At 36.8% G+C, this 20,149-nt stretch overlaps 2 protein-coding genes across 5 annotated transcripts in view; both read left to right on the top strand.

Annotated features, from left to right (window-relative positions):
* Positions 1-18,689, top strand: part of LOC105146830 (protein PALS1) — a 71,006-nt gene extending 52,317 nt beyond the window's left edge. For 3 of the 4 annotated variants that reach the window (XM_087402576.1, XM_087402579.1, XM_087402577.1), the window contains 10 exons: positions 3,315-5,034; positions 7,404-7,577; positions 11,588-11,810; positions 12,234-12,469; positions 12,916-13,243; positions 13,391-13,599; positions 14,107-14,306; positions 14,390-14,562; positions 14,640-14,804; positions 15,222-18,689. In XM_087402576.1, coding sequence (XP_087258702.1) covers positions 3,315-5,034; positions 7,404-7,577; positions 11,588-11,810; positions 12,234-12,469; positions 12,916-13,243; positions 13,391-13,599; positions 14,107-14,306; positions 14,390-14,562; positions 14,640-14,804; positions 15,222-15,712 — 3,919 coding nt within the window. In that variant the 3' untranslated portion in view covers positions 15,713-18,689. The remainder of the gene's footprint in view (positions 1-3,314; positions 5,035-7,403; positions 7,578-11,587; positions 11,811-12,233; positions 12,470-12,915; positions 13,244-13,390; positions 13,600-14,106; positions 14,307-14,389; positions 14,563-14,639; positions 14,805-15,221) is intronic. The other variant, XM_087402578.1, reaches the window with a different exon arrangement.
* Positions 5,041-7,246, top strand: LOC147910490 (uncharacterized). The gene is made up of 2 exons (XM_087402585.1): positions 5,041-6,171; positions 6,728-7,246. Exons 1-2 carry the CDS (start codon positions 5,143-5,145, stop codon positions 6,782-6,784), a joined length of 1,086 nt encoding a protein of 361 aa, XP_087258711.1. The 5' UTR covers positions 5,041-5,142; the 3' UTR covers positions 6,785-7,246.
* Positions 18,690-20,149: the final 1,460 nt, after the last annotated feature.

Here is a 20,149-nt window from a genome sequence, read left to right on the forward strand (position 1 = left end):
CGAGCCGAAGAATGCACTCAAACCTGAATTAAAGGACACTCGGACAACTTTTGGAAAGTTTTCTTGTAGCCTCTGTTCGAAATTGACCTGACCTGTGTCTGTTTTTCTTGGAAATTCTTATACCGAGTCTGCCCTTTAAAAGAGGGCGATCCTTCCTGAAAGCCTCGACAGGTCGATCAGCTTAGATGCAGTTTCGCAGATGGTGATCACGCTGATCTGCTCACGTTTTCTATTACGGGCTCCACCGCTCCACGTGGAACAGATGCACGCGGCGTAAACGTCACATTAACAATCGACTAACTATTGGAAAGTACAATCCACGGCATTTCTTGCAAGGAGAAAAAATTGTGACATTTCCTTGGGGAAATCCATGTTCGGGCGTCACACAGAAATTAGGTCTCGCTCTCCGCTTTTATTTAATTCTCGCTGTAATTGTATTATGAAACGGAAGAGGTGGAAGAGTTGCAGAAAAGAAGAGATAATTTCTTGAAAATTCAGTGATTGAAATAAAAATTTCTTCTATAAACTTTGAAGCGTATTGTGAAGAGGTGTTTTTTTTTTTTAAAATCCGCACTGCCAAGTAAACATAAAATATAGTAAAAAAATAAATACACATATTAGAATATATAAAACATGAAATATTTTATATAAATACAAACTCTACAACTGCTTTATCGTTATTTATTTACTGAAAAATATGTTTTGAAATTACAAGCCAGTTGCCTGCAACGTTTTTCAAATACTGTATCAAGTGCAAGTGATAAACATAAAGCTACAAAATAGGGAGAAATATTTATATAAATACGGAAAACGGCGGTTGCACTTTTAATGTATAGATCACAAGAACTCTAAATCTCATTAAACGCATTGCGTAAGATGCCACCGAAAATGCAGGGCTTCTCATTTATATTCAAGCACATATTGAATCGTGGTATACCGTATTTCCTATCGCCTTTGTTCACGATTTCCATTGTTTCCTTCTTTATCGTTCGCTCTATGAACCTTCCACGCGTATTTGCGTAAGAACCAAACGAGTGTAATGGCGTTCTTGTGTTGAATGCTGTACGCTCGACAATGTAATCAGATCCGCGAAAAGGCCCATTGGTCCTTTATACATGGACGGTCTTTGTCGCATAAATCTAATTTCCGACATCTTGCAATATACTGCAGAACAGAAACGCACACGCATAAGTGGAAATTATTGCACTGGACGTTTAATAGTGCCATCAAGTTAGAACAAAAATGCAGATTTTTTTTTATGAATTTGGATTTGACGTAGAGAGCTTCCGCGCGATGGGTCATCATTCCTTTTCGTAATATTTTAATATTTGATATCAAATATTGATATAAAGCAATATGTATACAATTATGGCACATATGAATATTTATTTAAAAAATAATAATCAGATATAGTTGTTTTTCCATTGCAGATATATTTTTTAATTTGTGCGCTCGTATATATTCAATTTATCTATTTATTGAAAAAATTAAGTACTTATATTTCATTTAGTTTACATAAATAAATTTTGATATTTAAATATAATACAGCAAACATGCACACACAACATAAGTTTAATCAGTAAAAAAACTTTATTTAATCGACTGATAGTGCAAACAATTTGATAAAATTTAGATGTAATTTTACAAACTGTAGCTACTTTGTGGGTAGTATTATTTGGAATTTGCATTTAAATATGATGATGTTCTAAATTTCGTATTTAATTCAGTCACATGTTTATTGTAATAGATTTTTCAATTTGAATGAAAATTTAAATTGTTAATTAATATGAAAGAAATTAACATTCCTCACGATTTATTAGGGATTTTTATGCTACTTTCTTAAGCTACTTTAGTCAGAACAACTTTACAACGAAAAATAATCGCAAACTCTTTTCCTAACATAAACTGGCGACTGACAAACCGTAATACATATATTTAGGATTTATCGTATCGAAAGTTTCTTCCCGGTCTGTTGCCGCGTGCATGTCCCAAAGACTTTTCACACGATCGAACGACCAGGAGATTCTACATTCGTTTGAGACATCATGTAACATGTACTATCGGGATCATATGATATATAGCGACTGACTTTATTTCCACGTGAGCACCGTCACGTTCTACGAAATCTAAAAATATAGAAGGAAGGAATATTCCAAAAAAAAAAGAAAGAAAAAGGAGGTAGGGAAAGAAAAGACACCATACTAAGATAAATGGCACTTTCTCTCTCAGCGAAAGATAAATTGCATCTTTTTTTGAATTTTTATAATTTTTCGCAAGTTTATCTCAGTGACTTTTTTAAGAAAACATTGATATTAACTATCTAATCGGAGACTACATTGAGAAAAATGTTTTGATTGAATTAATTGGAATTTTGGTTGAAAATGGATGAGAATTAGAATTTCTTTATAGTTAAATTTACTAAAATTTTAGTTGGGATAACTGGAAAGATTCTGACTGATTTAGAATCTTTGATTCATTTATTTTCAACTAGATATTTTTCTCAGTATATCTATTTATTTTAACAAGAAAAAATAAAGTATTATTATTAAAAATAATAACTTATTATTATATATTATTTCTCTATTATATGTTATTACTATTATTTATAGTAAAGATACTAACCGATCATCACATGTATTTTTTTTGTTATAAATACTTTTTTATTATAAATATGATCTTTCTTAATGATGCATTGTCAAAGATACCTCATGTTAAAATTGAGTTAGTTTACACCTTAAAGATATCCAATTATTCGTAAATGTATAATATAATAATATTCGGATATACTATTTTTTGTTCATCATAGCTAGCAATTTACCTCACCCTAAATTGCGTATAAGGAACATTCAATAACTAGTTATCCTTCATTTAGTTTCCTTCATCTATTAAAAAAAAAGTACAGTTATTCGACTGTGTACTATTCTATCGAACGTCTACCCCATTAAGGATCACACATTAAGATTCTACCTATCAGAAGTACATTTTCAATTATCTGATACATTTTAATAACATTTATAATAATTATATTTGGATAAATATATAATATACATCTTCAAAGACATTGATTATCTTATCTTTTATAAAATATATAAACAATTTTTGTATATCTGTTAGATATAATATTAAAGTTGTCTTTTATTAAGCTTTGCTAATTATTTAGCTCAAGATATACTTTTATGGAGATTGTATACTTTCACCCTATTACAGTACATTGAGAAAATTAAAAATTAAAAATCATTCAGGAATGAAAAAATAGTATATATTAATGCTCCGTTAACAGTAATATTAATGCAGGATCTGCTCTCTTATTTCAGGTCCCGAAGGCGTAGCGGTAGTGGCGTGACGGACATACATTCTCAGCAACAACAGCAGCAATTGCAGTTGCAAGAGAACAACAACTCGCGCGAACAACAACTCGTGCGAACAACAAGCTCGCGCGACGCGAAGAAGCCGCAGGAGGGACTGGGGCCCGATGAGATGTGGGCCCCTGGCGCCCTGGGCCATCATCGGGAGCTACCTGTTGATGTGCCCGACACCCTTCTACAGAAGGCCTATCCCAACAAGGTAAAAAACTGCTCTTCCGATTATAGGAACGGGCTACAGCATCGTCCCCGTAGCGCTAGCGACCTCGACCTCTCCCTAAACCTTAAAAACGAAACCCTTAAGACGCGCACCATCGCGGACGGACGCGCTAGACTCGTATCGAACGATCACACGCACGACGTCACCGACGCAGCCAGGACAATTAACGTCCACAACGGTCTTCAGCCGTCCATGCTGAAGATCGAGCTGAATATCGAGGACGAGGAGGAGAAAGTGAAAGCCACCAGGAAGAATCTGGGATTCGACAAATATCGCGATAGCCCGATCGCGACCGGCTCGCCGGATTTGAAAAGTACCTTTAAAGTTTTCGAAGTATACGCGAACATTGACGAGGACGCAGGCGGACAAAAGGAGTCTAGCGTTGATATTGAAGACGACTATCCTTTTGCCAAGGAGGATTATCCCACCATGCTGAAAACATGTAGTGACGATTCCGCGAGTCCAAGAAGTTCATCGGGTAGATCGGATAGTACTGCACCCCTCGATACCAGTCTAATGCTCAGGCATAGTAAAAGCCACAAGGACTCGCCGACTTACGACGTACGAAGGATAGACCTCGGTTCTCCTTGTAGATCGGTAGTACCCGATATCAAGGTGGCTCCACTCTTTGGCCGAACCCGAGACGCGACTTCCTTTGACAATCCGGCTTATGGATTAACGGACTTGCAGGATCTTCAGGGGTTACTGCGATCCGACGAAATGTCAGACTTAACCAGACTGATTGATGAACAATCTTCAATTCCAAGAACTCCGCAAGACCACGATAAAGTCTCGCCTGTCCGTGTCAAGGATCAGCAGATGGACTCTTCCCAAACCGAGCCAGTAAGCAAGTCCGGCAAAAGTCCGACGAAACGTCGTTCAAATGACGAGCGAGTTAAATTGAAAGCAAAAACCCGCAGTCTTGATATCGAGGAATTGATTCGGACTGGCTCGACCGACGATCTTCTCGGGATCGAATTAAGCAATCTCTCCTCTTCTTCCTCCTCGTCCCGGCAGCGGACAAAAAAGAAGCGGCATCAGCAGATCTCCAGCGGCTATTCCACACTGAGGAGCGAGGCCTCTGGCGATCTCGAGCATAACGCGGACCGCAGCTTCCTCGTGGTGGGCAGAAAGCCTTACCGCGAGGTAGCCGTCGATTGTCCACCGGATTTCGTGCCGGTCACCAAGTGCCATCCGATATACCCGCCGCCGAATAAGACCCCCGGCAACAGCAAGCACAACACCCTCGAGCCAAAGCGCGATCGCGCGAGTGTCACTAACGAGGCGAATTCGTGCGCTGCGACAACGACGACCATGACGACAACCACGCTCGTAGCCTCCCCTCGCCTCTCCTTGAACGATAATAGCTTCACGACGCTGTCTAGTGCCGACAGTAGCGCTAAAGAGACCGTGGTCGCGCGCTCGGTAGACCATAAGCACAGCTTGAAGAAGGTAAGGTCCAAAGTCAAGAGCTTAATATGCGACAGCTTGCAGTCTATCCTGCACCACCAGCATGATGATTCGCTTGGCTCTTACAGCACGCAATACCCTAACTCACTAATGCAGACTCATCCTAACGATCCTGTTCTGCAATCGTTCGTCATGAACATTGAAAATCCCAACGAGTTCTCGCAAATACGGAACTCCTTCAACGAACGAGATCAGAATCTCTTTCAAAATCGACAAATCGAGAATTCCTGTTTCGAGGATGATTACCACGATGTTTTCTTACGAGGAAAAGTCTTCCGCGAGAGCGGAGAACGTTCATTATCCTCCGTTTTTCCAGATGAGCTTCCCAAAAATTCGCAAAATCCCTTTCTCGAAGAAGCTGGTAATAATAAAATGATCTCTTCCCCTTTCCCAACTAGCGATTCTACATGCTTGAGTGTCTTTTCTACTTTTAAAAACAAAGTCGTGAGCTCTTCTAAAGAAGAACTCCTTGGTTTCAAGAAGGAAACCGAGGAGAATAACTTCTCCGATTGTCCGAACGAGATTAGCTTGTTACCGGAGAAAAATATCTCGTTTTCTAAAGTCAGAGATAACATTCGTGTCCAATCGTCTATCCAAGAGACGAATCAGAATTCTCGGAATTCCCTGCGTGAGCTCTCCTCTGCGGAGCAACGCATTGTGAGTCATTTATTCGACGACACGCGTTATTCTAATGATTGTCAGCCACAAGAAATGGAGCGATGTGACAGCGCTTACTGTCTCGATGATTCGCCGAGTACACAAAATAAACAAAATTCAAGACTATTTTTTAAATACGAATGTTTCAAGTTGGACGTTCCATCTATGCTTCCTAACAATGGCGTGAAATTTCACGTTAGTTGGAGAAGCATGTCCGACCTTCCAAATTTAATGGCTGATTGGCATTCGACGATGACAAGGAGAGCCTTTTCGCTCTCCGACTTTGTTTCAATATCGAAAATCACGTCATCACCCATCGTCGGGTGGGATAAAGTTGATCACCCGACAGTTTTGTACGACGGATTTTCTGATGAACGTATGAAGCAGAACATACCAAAATCACCGATGCACACTGTGAAGAACCATTCGCTCAAGTCGCACGTCGACGCTCTCGAACAGCAGGTAAACCACAATGGACTTCGCCTCGAGTTTAGAAACTTTCGCTCGTCGAATAATTCGAGCGGCGTCCTTGCACTTTGGAAATTTGCAAGCCTTGCAAAGTAACTTCGTGGTTGATTGTCTTTTGAATTACCTGATTAAATTCATCATCATTCTAGTTGTATTTCTCGATGCTAAGGGTCGTGATCTGTCTATAAAAGAGATACTCTCGGTAACTATAGAACAGTAATTTCTCTGCGCCTTTTGCACGTGTTATGATCGTGGAAACTGTTACAGTCGCACAACTTTTCAATACTTCCACACCGGCTGCTGTCTAGGAGGCGCAATATGAATAAAATTTTCTTTCATAAACCGAGACATGGGTTGGAATTTTATATATATATATATATAGGATTTGTTGATTATAAAAGCACGCGTCACTCTATTTAATTGAATTAAATTTTATTACATGGTTAGATAAAGACACCAATTTGTGGAATATCCTTTAAGAACAAATTTATATAATATCTTTATATTTGTGTAATATACCCTTTATTTTGATAAGACTATTATTGCAAAGATAAAATGTGCGAAGGCCGCTGTTCAATTAAAGACGCAAAATAAGGAGCATGCGTAAAGGAATGTGGAGTATTTAACATGAGATCAACAGCATGGTAAAGTAGCCACAAATAATGCGTAATAAAAATTGTAAAGTAAAATGCTATAACTATAAATTATGAACATATCTTAATTAACATATCTCGAAAGTGAACAAAGGGAATAAACAGTTTGAGATTCTAAATAACATAATAATTCTTTAACAAAAAAATTGACATAGATTGATAACTAAAAGTAAATAAGTAGAAGTATGTTATCATCTTTGATACGATTATATTGATGAATCACCGAGTCATTCAAAGAGTTGGCATTTTACTTCTGCATTTTACTTTCGTAATCTTGCTTTTGATATGCTTTCCTTTTAGTGTATACCTCGCTCTACCTTTTTCTTTCTCTCGCTTATCTAGCTTACGTCAACTTCCTCTTTTTCTCTTCCCTCTCGTCCTTCCGCGTGCCGCATGCAAATACGCGGTTCTGCAAAGCCTCTTCGACTGAAGTATACGAATAGTTTGTGTCTGAAAATAATGATAAAAGAGAAAGGAATGTGAAAACGATAAGAGTTGGGAAAGGCAAAGTAGTTTGCGCGACGTCAGGCACGTGGGACCACTAATACGAGCTGTTTCGGAATGGATTTTTAGGCCGGTCTCAATGGAGTCAAGCCTGCCATCCCACCGCGCGATCAGAAGAGGGCACCTGCCAGACCGCCGAAAGATAATCTGCGCCTCTCCACGCAGAACAATAATGTTGAGACGAGCGATAACGCGAATGCCGAGCCGACACAACAGCAGCTTCATTCTATCAGGAAATATCAGGTAAGATATGATGTCGGCACTCTTTCGCACTCGGTGTTGTATCGAGTCACGTAAGCACGCATGATGAGCATTCGAAAAGCGACACTAACCAATCCCGAATGTCGAATTTTGGAGAACGTGACGGAATGTAAGTATCGGCGTAAAGAAAAAAAGAAAAACAAATTAGATGTGTACCTAATACAATTTATTCAAAATTATTATTGTTAAATTTAATATAGCACATTCGTTAAGAGAACAAGCTCAATACATTGCTGGTAAACATTGCCTAAAGCTGGTAAGTGCTACCATATACACAATAATAGACTAGCACATTTCTATGAAATTGCCACTATCGGTTCGGAAAAAAAAATGACGTGGCTTGAAGCATAATCGTTCTCTTTCTAAAGTATAGAGTTGAAGAAAAAGATTTTATGTTCGATTCTTTTTAACAGCGAGCAAAAAGAATGAGGTAGCTCGAAGCATATCGCTTTCTTTTTCTAAAGTATCATGTTAAAGATAAATGCTGATAATTCTTTTTCACTGAACACAGAAGTTAAGATCAGAGAATGCGCAATGTTGCAGTTTGTATCTATCACATTACGTATATGAGTGCTACGAAGCGTTTTATTTTATTATTAATATTGAAGCCACGTCTGTTAAAAGAATAAATTTTATGTAATTGATTTCGCTGTACGTAAAAATTATGTCTAACCGTGGTAATTGACACGAAACGCGTTGATTTTGCTTGATGTAAATAATAAACATTCTCGTAAAAGGGAATCTTTATGCGCGAGATACGATTTACATATTGAAGAAGGGTTTGACCGCGTAATATCGCCGGTCTAGCTCGTAAACTGGCACGTGCGTTTCCTCCGGTGTTTCGTCACAACGAAAAATATAAAACTGCGATTCTTGCTTTCGTCGAAATTTACGATTTTGCCCTGCGATCAGGTTAAGTCGTCAATGAGCGCGTTTCGGGAAAACAGAAATTTTGCGGGGAGTTTTTAACCGTGAGAATAACGCAACAGTGAGCAGTAGATCGCGTTACGTAACGATGCGAAGGCAATAGATGACAGATCGTTATTTAAGAGGACGTATTACAACTCGCTACTCACGTGACCCACGTTGCGCAGGAAATTGCGATGACAATGGTTATTATCGAGGCACCATTCGTCGCGCCAAACAGTTTCCGAATTCCCCGAGCCCAGGTTCAATTGATAAATGAATCGCAATGCGACCTTGCACGAGCGGAAATTAATTAGGCGCATTAACGGAACGTGCGTTAACAGGCGTTAATTATTCGAAAATTATTAAACGAGCATCGATCGACGTGGAAAATTTTTTATTCCATTTATTCTCAATGTGTGCTCATAAAACATGCACGCGGCATTGAAGTACTGGCTTGTCCGTTAAATAAATGCAAGTGGCAGAAGGAAACTTCTTTTTGAAATTAAAATACACGGCGTGAAGATCCATTTGACGTTCCCGCTCGAATAATTTTTCACTCCTGTTGAACTTCGTTTCATCGAGCCGTTAAAAATCGGGTGGAAACTCTTCGTGGAAAATCCGTAGATGAGATCTGGATATGCTCGTGAATCGAGTGCGGCGCGCTTGAAATTCATACAATCTCAGTATCTGTAAGTGTGAGAAATGCCAGAACCCCTTACGTGACTGGCGTCATCGGGACCGCGCGAGTCTGTTTATCTTATGGAATCCTCACGCCACACTCTTACCTGCCTTAAGTCAAGTGCGGTCTGGAATGTAAAGAACCCCTGCAATAGTCTAAGATTACATGCCTGAAGTGTAGCGTTACGAAGTTTTCGATAGGTGTAGACGTAGGGTGTCTCGCAGGCCTGCTGTATTTCAAGGGACTTTCTGGTCCCTTCTTTTTTTTTTTGTACGGCTCCTACTTTCCTGACCTCAGTTTCTTGATCTGCCTCAAGCAGACGGAGAACCTATTTCAAACTCCCCTTTCAATTCGGTTCGCTGCTCTAATATCTCGAGATACGCCGCAGCAGGTGTCCTAAATTCAACACATTTTTCTTTACTTTCCTGTTTTTATGAAAGTTATCAGTTGCAATAGTATCGACCGAATAGCCATCATATCTTACATTTCTTTTCAATTTACATTTTGATATTCCTATTATTATTTAAGCGCTGCTTATTTAAAAATTAATAATTGTATTTGTTGAATTTATAATATATAAAGCATTGCAATTTCCTCCCTCGATTCAATTTTATGTATTATTCTATTTACAAAATTCCATAAATTAATTCTTATCAAGATGAAATCACATGGAACAGATTGTAGATACACCGCGTCGCTCAGAGATCGTCCAGACTTATGTAAACAACTGAAAACATTGGTTTTTCTCGGAATTCATTTTGTTGTCATTTTTTGTTTTTAAGTTGACAACATACATGTTGATGTTGTCTAAGTTACTGTGCAGGAGAGCGAGAGTTCGAGACAGGAAACCTTATCGAGGTAAATGGGGCTTCACTGAGATATGTTTATCCTCATACGTAGTATTGCGCGGTAAAACGTAATGCTCGTTATATAAATGAAAATTAAGAATCGTATGTTTTGCTGCCGACTACTGCGGCATTGCAGATAAACATTTTTTATCGGGCATGTTATTCGCATTGCAATTTCACGACGGTAAAACGCGACGGCTGACTAATGACGACTTTATCAACTGACACCGGTGGGCGTAGATCACGAATCACAAATAGTATCGCCGATAGCATGACAAATTTATGTAATTTGATCGCAAGTAGATGTTACTGACTCATAAAGAAAATAAAAGTTTATTGAAAATTAGACTTTGCTAAATATAGCATTGCATATATCGAAAATAATAATAAACATATATAAAATTGATAAGTATGAAAGTATTCCTTTACAAATTCTTGAAAACTTGGGAATCAAGTTCTTTTTTTGTAATATTTAGAAAATCTCTCAGTCAACAAATATTTGACATTCTATTTCATTCCAGTTCAACATATTTAATTAATTCATACATTCACGTAATGCGATTATATAAACTTTAGAAAACAAGAGCGATTCAATTTTATAAAATTATTGAGTAACGAGATTTATGGGGAGTAACGAAATAGATTTTGTTGAAAATATTTTTATAGATTAAAAATAAGCAAATTAATAATAAGCAAACATTATTTGTAGATATATAAGATAGAATATTATATAATAGAATATATGAGAAAGAGATATGTATATTGATGTGTATTGTGCCAGATTTAGTTAACTGAGAACTAAAAACTTCACATTTCTAGATATAAACTATCTCGAAATAATTGATAAATAGGTGTGCATTCGCAAAGAAGTTCAATTGAGTCTTGAATTTAATATCATTCAAGAACTTGTTATTTTTCGCAAGTTGCAATCGCATTGAATGGTCTTTAAATTTTGCAGCGAATCGTATGTATTTGCGACACTCGTTACATACAGTTGATGTGTACAGCAATTATTTCACAGACTTTTACATAATCAGCATAATTATAACATTTCAATAAGACAAGATTTCCTTAAGACAATCTAACCAGAGTTTGGATTAAAATATTATGTTTTCAAAATATGTTGAATTTTTTATTTTTTTTTCTAATGCATATATTGTAGATTAGATAAATATTACATAAATTACGGAAAGGGAACCGTGACAAATTTTAGTCTAATACAAATTTTCTCTGTTCTTTTTTAAAGAGTCTTATTATTTATTATATATTTATATTTTTAAAAAATCTTATTATTTATTATATACACGATTGCATCTAAAATACATTTAAGTACGAATGTATTGTATTTAATATTAAAAAAAAAAAATATGTGAAATATTTTGTGAAGAGACACGTGTCATACATTTTAATAACTGTCGAATGTAGAATTTTGATATCTTGATTTTTAGAATAAATACACGTGGAGAATTCTGTTTTGTTACGAGATTTAAATTTCCATGAACGCTTTTATATCTTGTAAAAGAAAATTCAGCTTACCGGTTATATCGCACTTACAGGAGCAATTACGAAAACGGAAAGATGAAGAGGAAAGACAGGAAATGCTCAGCCATTCTCTCCGTGGCTCTAAAAAGCTTCAAGCTTTGGAGAGCCACGCGACGAGCCTCAGTGGCCAGGGAAATTTTGCTTACGCACATGACGAGGTGACCACCGGCGTCAGTCGAATTACACACGCCACTCCTAATGCAGTCCAAGAAGTGGAGGAGCCGCCCAGGCCTCTCAGTGAGTAATTTTTCTTTTCCAATTATATTCTCGTTAAAAAGTTCTCTCTAAAAAGAAAATGTCACAAGAAGAAAATGTAAAAAGAAAGACAAACAAATTTAATTAAGAAAATTTAATATAATACAGTTCATGCTCTTTATTTATTTTTACATTAATATTTAAGTTTTTTTCAATTTTATATTGTTTTTTATTTGAAGAGAATTTTAGATCTATTCTATCTCATTCTTTGTATTTAATTTCATGAACTTACAAGCGCGAGAACGGTATTTAAAGAATTCTGAAAGTTGCTGAAAATTGAATGCTACTAAATATAGTTCCTCGCTCTTCCCTTATAGCCCGCTTGTGTAGCGTAAATAAACAGCGGGTGCGGCGATACAGGATTCCGCAAAGAAGTTTCTAACAAGTATACCTTTCATATTTCAGCGTACGGCGAGGTCGTTGCTACGCTGGAGAGGCTGCAGCTCCAACTGCGGAATATTTCAGGTGCTCTCGGTATTTCGGGTCCAGGTGTCGAAGCCGAGCTCGAGGCAGTCCGAACACTTTTAGTGCAGAATCAATTTGCGTCTGCCCTGGCGACTCGTCATACTTTAAAAAGTCGGCTAAGGACGAGCAAGATCTTTAAACACCATGCCGATGACGCATCGAGTTTAGCGCGAGATGTATGTGTAAAATTGATAATTTATAACATAATGAAAGAGAGGATCTATAATATTATTCACGCTATTTAAAACGCTATTCAATACATTTTTGTTTACTAATTAAAAATTTTTTCCAATCGCGAAGCTAGATGGTATACAACATTATGTTCGTAATTTAATTAGAATAATGTGGAAAAGCTTATTAAAATTGTTTTCTCAAATATTTTAATAATGATGTTGTTTTTATAATTTCTATTTAATTAAATAGAGGCCTTTTTCCAATGAATTTTAAACATAAACAGCCTGGATGTATAACTCAAAAACTGTATCCCATGTCATGTATTTTCAATATATTATTTGTTCAACAAATCTCGTGAATCCTTTTTACGTATTAAATATATTATTATTATTTACTTGTTTCGATGTTTATGTCATAATTCTAATGCTCTGGCGTTCTGATGTTCCAGTGCGTGGATATCCTTGAAAAATGGCAATCGTCGTCGACCGCAACAGGTGTTGGCGGAGCAGAAACAATAGCCGCCGTGGAAGAGTTAACGAGTATTCTAACAAGTTACGACATGGAGGCTCTGCTTCTAGCACACGACTCTATCGTCTCCTACGTGGAAGGTTTACAAAGGAAGCAAAGCCCGTCCTCTCCACCCAGTGAACCGCCCAGTCCGACGTCTAGTTGGAAAGATTCCCGTGTAGTCGACAACATTAAAATTATCCGAATTGAGAAAACTAACGAACCTCTGGGTGCTACCGTCAGAAACGAAGGGGATGCGGTAATCATAGGTAATCATATTTACATGCAATTGTCATTTCCTCTATCTCTGCTAAAAGTATACCGGTGATTTACTGAATATTTCGTCGTATAATCTTATCGACAATTCAATTCCGAGAACATTATTTCTAACACTAAAATTAATTCTGTCTTTCAAGGACGTGTCGTTCGCGGTGGTGCGGCAGACAAGTCAGGACTCCTACACGAGGGCGACGAGGTTCTCGAGGTAAACGGAGTAGAAATGCGCGGCAAGACTGTCAACGAAGTTTGTGATATTCTTGCTGGCATGCAGGGTAGTCTCACGTTCTTGGTACTTCCGGCTCCAACGAGCCACAGAAATAATTTAAGGAGAGAAGACACGACCCAGGTACGACATATACAGCATACATCCTGATATATTTAGCATATTCTCATATTAGAAATGTGGACTACCTGTATTCCTGGATCTTGAAACTAGAACAACCAATATTACCGGTGGTGGCATTGGAGGTGAAAGGGCAAATGTCAGATAGGGAAAACATTTGTCCTTCAACTTTCAAGATACAAATGACATTGGTCGTTTTACATTTGAACGTCTTTTTACGATTTCGATATCTGTAGTTCAAGAAAATCAATATTATTTAGTCACTCTGTCGTTCGCTTAATTAAAGTTTGTTTGCATTTACATTGACTGAACTAACGTACGTATAAAAGCGAATATATAAGCATATGACATTTGTTCTCTTATCTTAACATTGATACTTGTAAGTTACACGTACAGAATTATCTATAGATCGACGCTAATAGGAAACAGCTATTCTGACTTCATTGCACAAACATAACGCAGGTATAACATGACATTTGTAACCATAAAGCTTTTACCATTTGCATCTAGATACATATACGAGCGCATTTCGATTACGATCCCGAGGAAGACCCGTATATACCGTGCAGAGAGTTAGGCGTAAGCTTTCAAAAGGGCGATGTACTCCACGTAATTTCCCAAGAGGATCCTAACTGGTGGCAAGCATATCGAGAGGGTGAAGAGGACCAGACACTGGCTGGTCTAATACCCAGTAGAGTGTTTCAACATCAGTGAGTTAATTATAATCGAAGATTATAATCGCGCCAATACTTAAATGTTCTGTTTAAAATGGCATTCTGTTTTACCTATACAGACGAGAATCCATGAAGCAGACGATAGCCGGCGACAAATCGACGATGCGAGGTTCGAAAAAATCCAGCACGCTATTGTGCGCAAGAAAAAATCCAAAGAAGAAGAAACGAAACAAGTTCGGCGCAAACTTCAATGACGATGGATATCCACTTTACGCAACAACTGCCATAGACGGTATGTAAAGCCTTGGCTAACTTAATGTCAATTATAAATTGTTAAAGACTATTGTTAGACGCAAAGTTTTCTTGCAGATTACGACAGTGAGGAAGTGCTGACGTATGAGGAAGTCGCCTTATACTTTCCTCGTGCAAATCACAAGAGGCCAATTGTACTCATCGGACCACCCAACATCGGACGGCACGAACTTAGGCAGAGATTGATGCAGGACAGCGAACGTTTTGCTGCAGCGATACCACGTAAGTGTCACTTTTTAAAATTTAATTTAACTTAATTTATTGTACTCTTGAAATATATATACTGACAATGAGATGTACATACATAAGTGTGAGGTAGACACAAAAGGTTAGACAAAATTGTTGCTATAAAGCCTACCTGATAATCTTGATTAAATTAAAATTAACATGATTGACTAAGATAATATATTTTATATAATGTGAAGCTAAGATTATTATAACCAATTAAACAATTAAATAATTAATCTGTTATGAACTATTTTACTGCTATTTACTATTTTATACACGGAAAAATTGATTTTGTTAAAATATTTAAAAATTTAACTAGATACAGATCTGAAAATTTTTTAAAAGAAATACCACAACATAAATAAAGCATAAAATAATTTAAATAATATATTCTACTTTTTCGATTTCTAGATACAAGTCGTCCAAAGAAAGATTCCGAAGTCGATGGGCAGGATTATCATTTTATTTCTCGTGCTCAGTTCGAGTCCGATATTCTTTGTCGAAAGTTCGTCGAGCACGGCGAATACGAAAAAGCGTACTACGGCACGTCCGTGGAGGCCATCAGGACAGTGGTTAATTCCGGGAAAATCTGTGTCTTAAACCTGCATCCCCAGAGTCTCAAGATCCTGCGAAATTCGGATCTAAAGCCGTATGTTGTGTTTATCGCGCCTCCGAGCCTCGAGAAGCTTAGGCAGAAGAGGATCAAGAACAACGAAAGCTTCAAAGAGGAAGAATTAAAAGACATAATCGAGAAGGCCCGTGAGATGGAGGATAAGTATGGCCATCTGTTTGATATGCTTATCCTCAACAACGATACGGATCGGGCGTATAACCAACTTCTCACGGAGATTAATTCACTCGAGAGAGAACCTCAGTGGGTGCCTGCGTCTTGGGTTCAGTAACTTAAGCGGTCTTAATCGCCGCGCTTAAGACGAGCGTTTCTATACGGCGTGTCTCGACGGTGAGGACGGCGATCGGAGGCCAGTATTGCGGTATCTGTTTGCAAGACAAGTGCTTTTACGCAATTTTCCAAGTAAGACTTCAAGCAAGTCTGATAGAAATTCGGAGAACTGGTTCTTCTACAGGTGCCTGTTACATAGTTTTATGTTTCTTACGCAAATCTTAAATCTTCCCCGGTTATTATATTGCAAGTACTCGCCTGACAGTCTTCCGCGCGTGTTGTCGTACTTTGGTGCCATGAAAATGACGGAGCAATCTTCAAAGGGAGAAAGGGAAGAAGGGAAATAGAAAAGAGAATGAATGTTCTATAAAAAAATTTTCACAACCTCTGTGACGAACTACTCCTCGACGTAGATTCTTGCATTTGTTATAGAAGAAAAAAAAGAATATGGTGTTTATATACCACCGTGAAAGACGACAGTTTTCGAGACTCGGTTGCATCAATGATGTTTCGAATTTAAGTGAATATGTAATCAAATCGCGGACGATAATCTGACGAAAAACTTAAATTTAAGTTCCGCTTAAATTTCAAACAGAGTTGCTGCAGTTTAGTCTACTTTTGGTATCCCGAGATAAATTTGGTATTCCGATTGAAATACGTTCGTACGTCGAAGTTTCAGAGGTATTTACGATTAAATTCTCATGACTGACCCATTCCCCAAGCGGTTAACATTATTATATTAGATGCGCGAGTATACAAAAAGTCATCATCTTTTTTCGGTGCGCCAAAGCACATCTGCCGAGCGTTTTGCTCTTTCTACATATTAGCCCGTTCTACATGAGGAAGTGTACCTGACCTGATGTCTCCTAACAGTGAAAAATTTCTAACTTGGGGGACTCGTGAAAATATCGTGTAATTTTCTATGATCTACGCACATACATTTTGATAAATTTTGATAAGTGGAACCGGAGCTTCGATCCAGATTTTTTAAAAGATTTCTTATTCAGCGTAGCACGTGCGAATATATTAACGTGATTACATTATTAACTTCGCGTAATGTAATTAATTCTTTTTACGTCGCGAATCAGTTATACACATACACACACACGCACACATACACACACACATACACACGCACACATATATATATATAAAATTTTGCATACGATCATAGAGAGTCGCATGTTTTTTCACGTGAAATTTTGGTTAGAAATTTTTGGCAGTTCTGTTATTCTAACCAAGCGGAAGCTCTTATTATAAAGGAAGAAAAAAAAATTCCAAAACGACGATCCCACAAGCATAACGACGCACTTTATGCGTTTCTTCGAACGCAAGAGAAAACGTCTGCGATGTCGAAAAAGGCGAAACTCGCTAACGTTTTATCGTTCGCCCTAGACATTTCGTGTTTGTTTAGAGAGCAGAAACTCGTGTTTCGAACCCGTAGATTCGTTAAACGCAATAGACTTAGGCTCGACTGTGGTTCGGTATACAAGCTTTTGAAAATTTCGCATAAAAAACAATTGTTTCTCCTAAGTGTTTTTTTACAGGGAGCGATTATTACGCAACGCGATCGAATAGGGTAAAAAGATGTTTATCTGTGTCATTGTATCGCTACGAAAATAGGGATCGATGCGAAATAGAAAAGAAAAAAATGTGTAGTAGAGAGAGAGAAAGAAAGGCCATTGTGGTTTTTCATTGGAAAAATTATTCGGTAAATGCAAGTGCGCGATGTGTATCTTATAAATATTCTTGCGTTAGCAATAATTGTGTATTATATCGGAAAATAACTTTTCTATATTTTTTCTTTTTTTTGATGACTTTAAGAGCTCCGGTAAATTCGGCAAAGATGTGTCGTTCGTATAGAGATTGTGGGCTACTGTGTCGTGATTAGATCAACTGTGTAATGTTAGTCGATCCAGAGAGAAAAAGATAGATACACTAAATTCAATGTGAAACAGTCGTAAAAATGGACGCGCGACTTAGAGAGATGTGTCTACGGTGAAAAAAAAAAAAAATCGTTATTTCAATTTTTAGCTATTTAAAATCGATCTTCTAAGAGCCAATCAATGCATGACGGTTCAATATCGTGCCACGTATCAGACCGCATGTGAAAGGACGCAAGCAAGATGTGCCAAATAATCCTGGATTATTTCCAGATGAATCCAAGTTTTAAAATGCGCTCAAGAGGCACCCTAGAATTTGTCATTATATTGATTATGTAAATAATTGTGCACTTATGTATAGAGAGAAAAGGAAGTGAGAAAGAAAGAGAGAGAGAGAGAGAGAGAGAGAGAGAGAGAGAGAGGAGGGGAAGGATAGTTATTCGAATTCATCATTATTAATTTTTCTAATTATTATTATCCGAATTATTATTATTATTATGATTATTATTGCATGTGCTGTTTTGTCGAGTGATCATGGCAGACAAATGTTAACGTATAACCGCCCTGCGTAATGGACGGCACGAATTGTGTATTAAATAAATCTCAGATACACATTTGTATCAAATCAAGCGAATCAAATTTTTTTCGACAGCAATTCTTCACTTGGCAAAATCTGTACTAATTATGTCATAATTATGATCATTATACGCATGATTCCGATTACCGTCACGATTATGTAAACAACAACGGTGAAAGTATGTACATTATTATTCTTATAATTATTGTTATTATTATTATATATTATTCATATTATTATTAATTATATTAATTCCACGTGTAAAATAAACGTACAATTTCAAAGAGGAGAAATATATGTATGAAGAAGAGAAATATATACGAATATGTATATACATCGTATATACATGCCCACATATATTGCGAGAGCTACAAGATTATCAAACCTCGAATATGTGTCCCGAAAGAGTCTTGATTGTAGATAATATATTGTTTTTCCATTGTTAACAATATCATCTCTATTCATGTTAATCTTTTCTGTTCGTAAAAAAAAGACATTTGACCATCGATGACAAAGTATTCTCTCGTAGTATTTTCATACCAAGCCTAACATTCCCGTCTTTAATTTACTTTTAAATTTTTTCCCATTAACAATTGGATATTATTGAAAAAAAAAACATTAATATTAATTATTCATTCAATATTAATCGATATTAATTATAAGTTTGCTTGATGAGAAACTTGTTGCAATATTTTAGTACAATTTTGCAAATGAATTTTGTAATGTTTACACGAATGCCTCTTTTACCAAACAAAATAGCAGTTCGGTGGCAGTCGGTGATTGACATTGTCAGTAGAGAAAACAAATCAGTTAACGCTTAGTGATTTTTTAATGTGATTGGTTCTTACTCTTAGATCCAGCGAAGAATTAAAGGCAAAAACCATTCATATTAAAGAATCATTAAGCAACAAAACTGTAATTATATTTCCGATTTAACGAGCTCTACATACCACATCTATTATTAGCCTATGCCGATTCATATAATCCACACTATAGGAATTGAAATAACAGAGAGCTAATTATACGCTAATCAATATGAACTCTAAATCCGCATGACATTAGCATCCCTTCTTTGTGATTTAATTAATTCTTTAAATCTTAATAAGAATAGTTTATCATATCGTCTGAGACTTGAGAGATAACTGGATTTTTTCATTCATTTCACCAAACTTACTTTATGAGTTTTATTGTTATGCTGAAGTATACGATTGCTGAAATGACGATTTGGCGGTGGCATTGCGAGACAGGGTAAGACGGTACGTGCTCGAATTCGTAAAAAAAACAATGCATTTATATTATTGTACCAAGGTTAAAACTATTTTAATTATAATTATCCAGATAACACGCATGTTTAAAAAATAAAACAAGACGTAAAATTATCTTAAAGACGGTTTTCCAAAAGACGTCTAATGTCTCGATTTTGGACTTTTTGTTATCTATAAAGCACTGACTTCATTAAAAACGATATAAACTAACAACGATCTTTCAGGAGAACTTCCATTGTTATCCTCAGCTGCCAGAGCTATCTTTCCATCAGCAAACGGCTAGATTACTATATTATATAAGTAATTACGTTTTATTATATAAGTTATCGTCACAAAAAATTTCAACTTTGACATTATGAACCTAATTATTTTTTTATACGATTGAAGATATACCATCATGTTGCGTCCCAATTAAAGGATCGCTGTCAGATTATGATTATAGCGTTTTTAATGAAGTCAGTAATTAGTAAAAAAAAGTTTCAGTCTTGGTATTACAACATGAGTGCTTTGTTTTCTTTTTTTTTTTGTACAAATTTAAGCACGTATCTTCTCCATCCTGCAGCGCCACTGCCGTCATTCCAGCTATTATATTTCGATATAATAATAAAATTCATGGAGTTTGGTGAAATAAGTGAAAAAATCCAGCTGCCTTTTGAACTAATAGAATGATTTCTGTCCTTCAATTCTTGGCACCATTATTGGATCTTACAAGA

This window comes from Acromyrmex echinatior, chromosome 2 (assembly GCF_024713525.1).
Source record: "Acromyrmex echinatior isolate Ae372 chromosome 2, ASM2471352v2, whole genome shotgun sequence".
In the NCBI taxonomy this organism is placed as follows: domain Eukaryota; kingdom Metazoa; phylum Arthropoda; class Insecta; order Hymenoptera; family Formicidae; genus Acromyrmex; species Acromyrmex echinatior.

Coding starts and splice junctions, on each gene's coding strand:
- LOC147910490 (XM_087402585.1), top strand. CDS start 5,143: ATGCAGACTCATCCTAACGATCCTGTTCTGCAATCGTTCGTCATGAAC. Junction 6,172..6,727: donor TCGACGCTCTCGAACAGCAG/GTAAACCACAAT, acceptor ATTATTGCAAAG/ATAAAATGTGCGAAGGCCGC.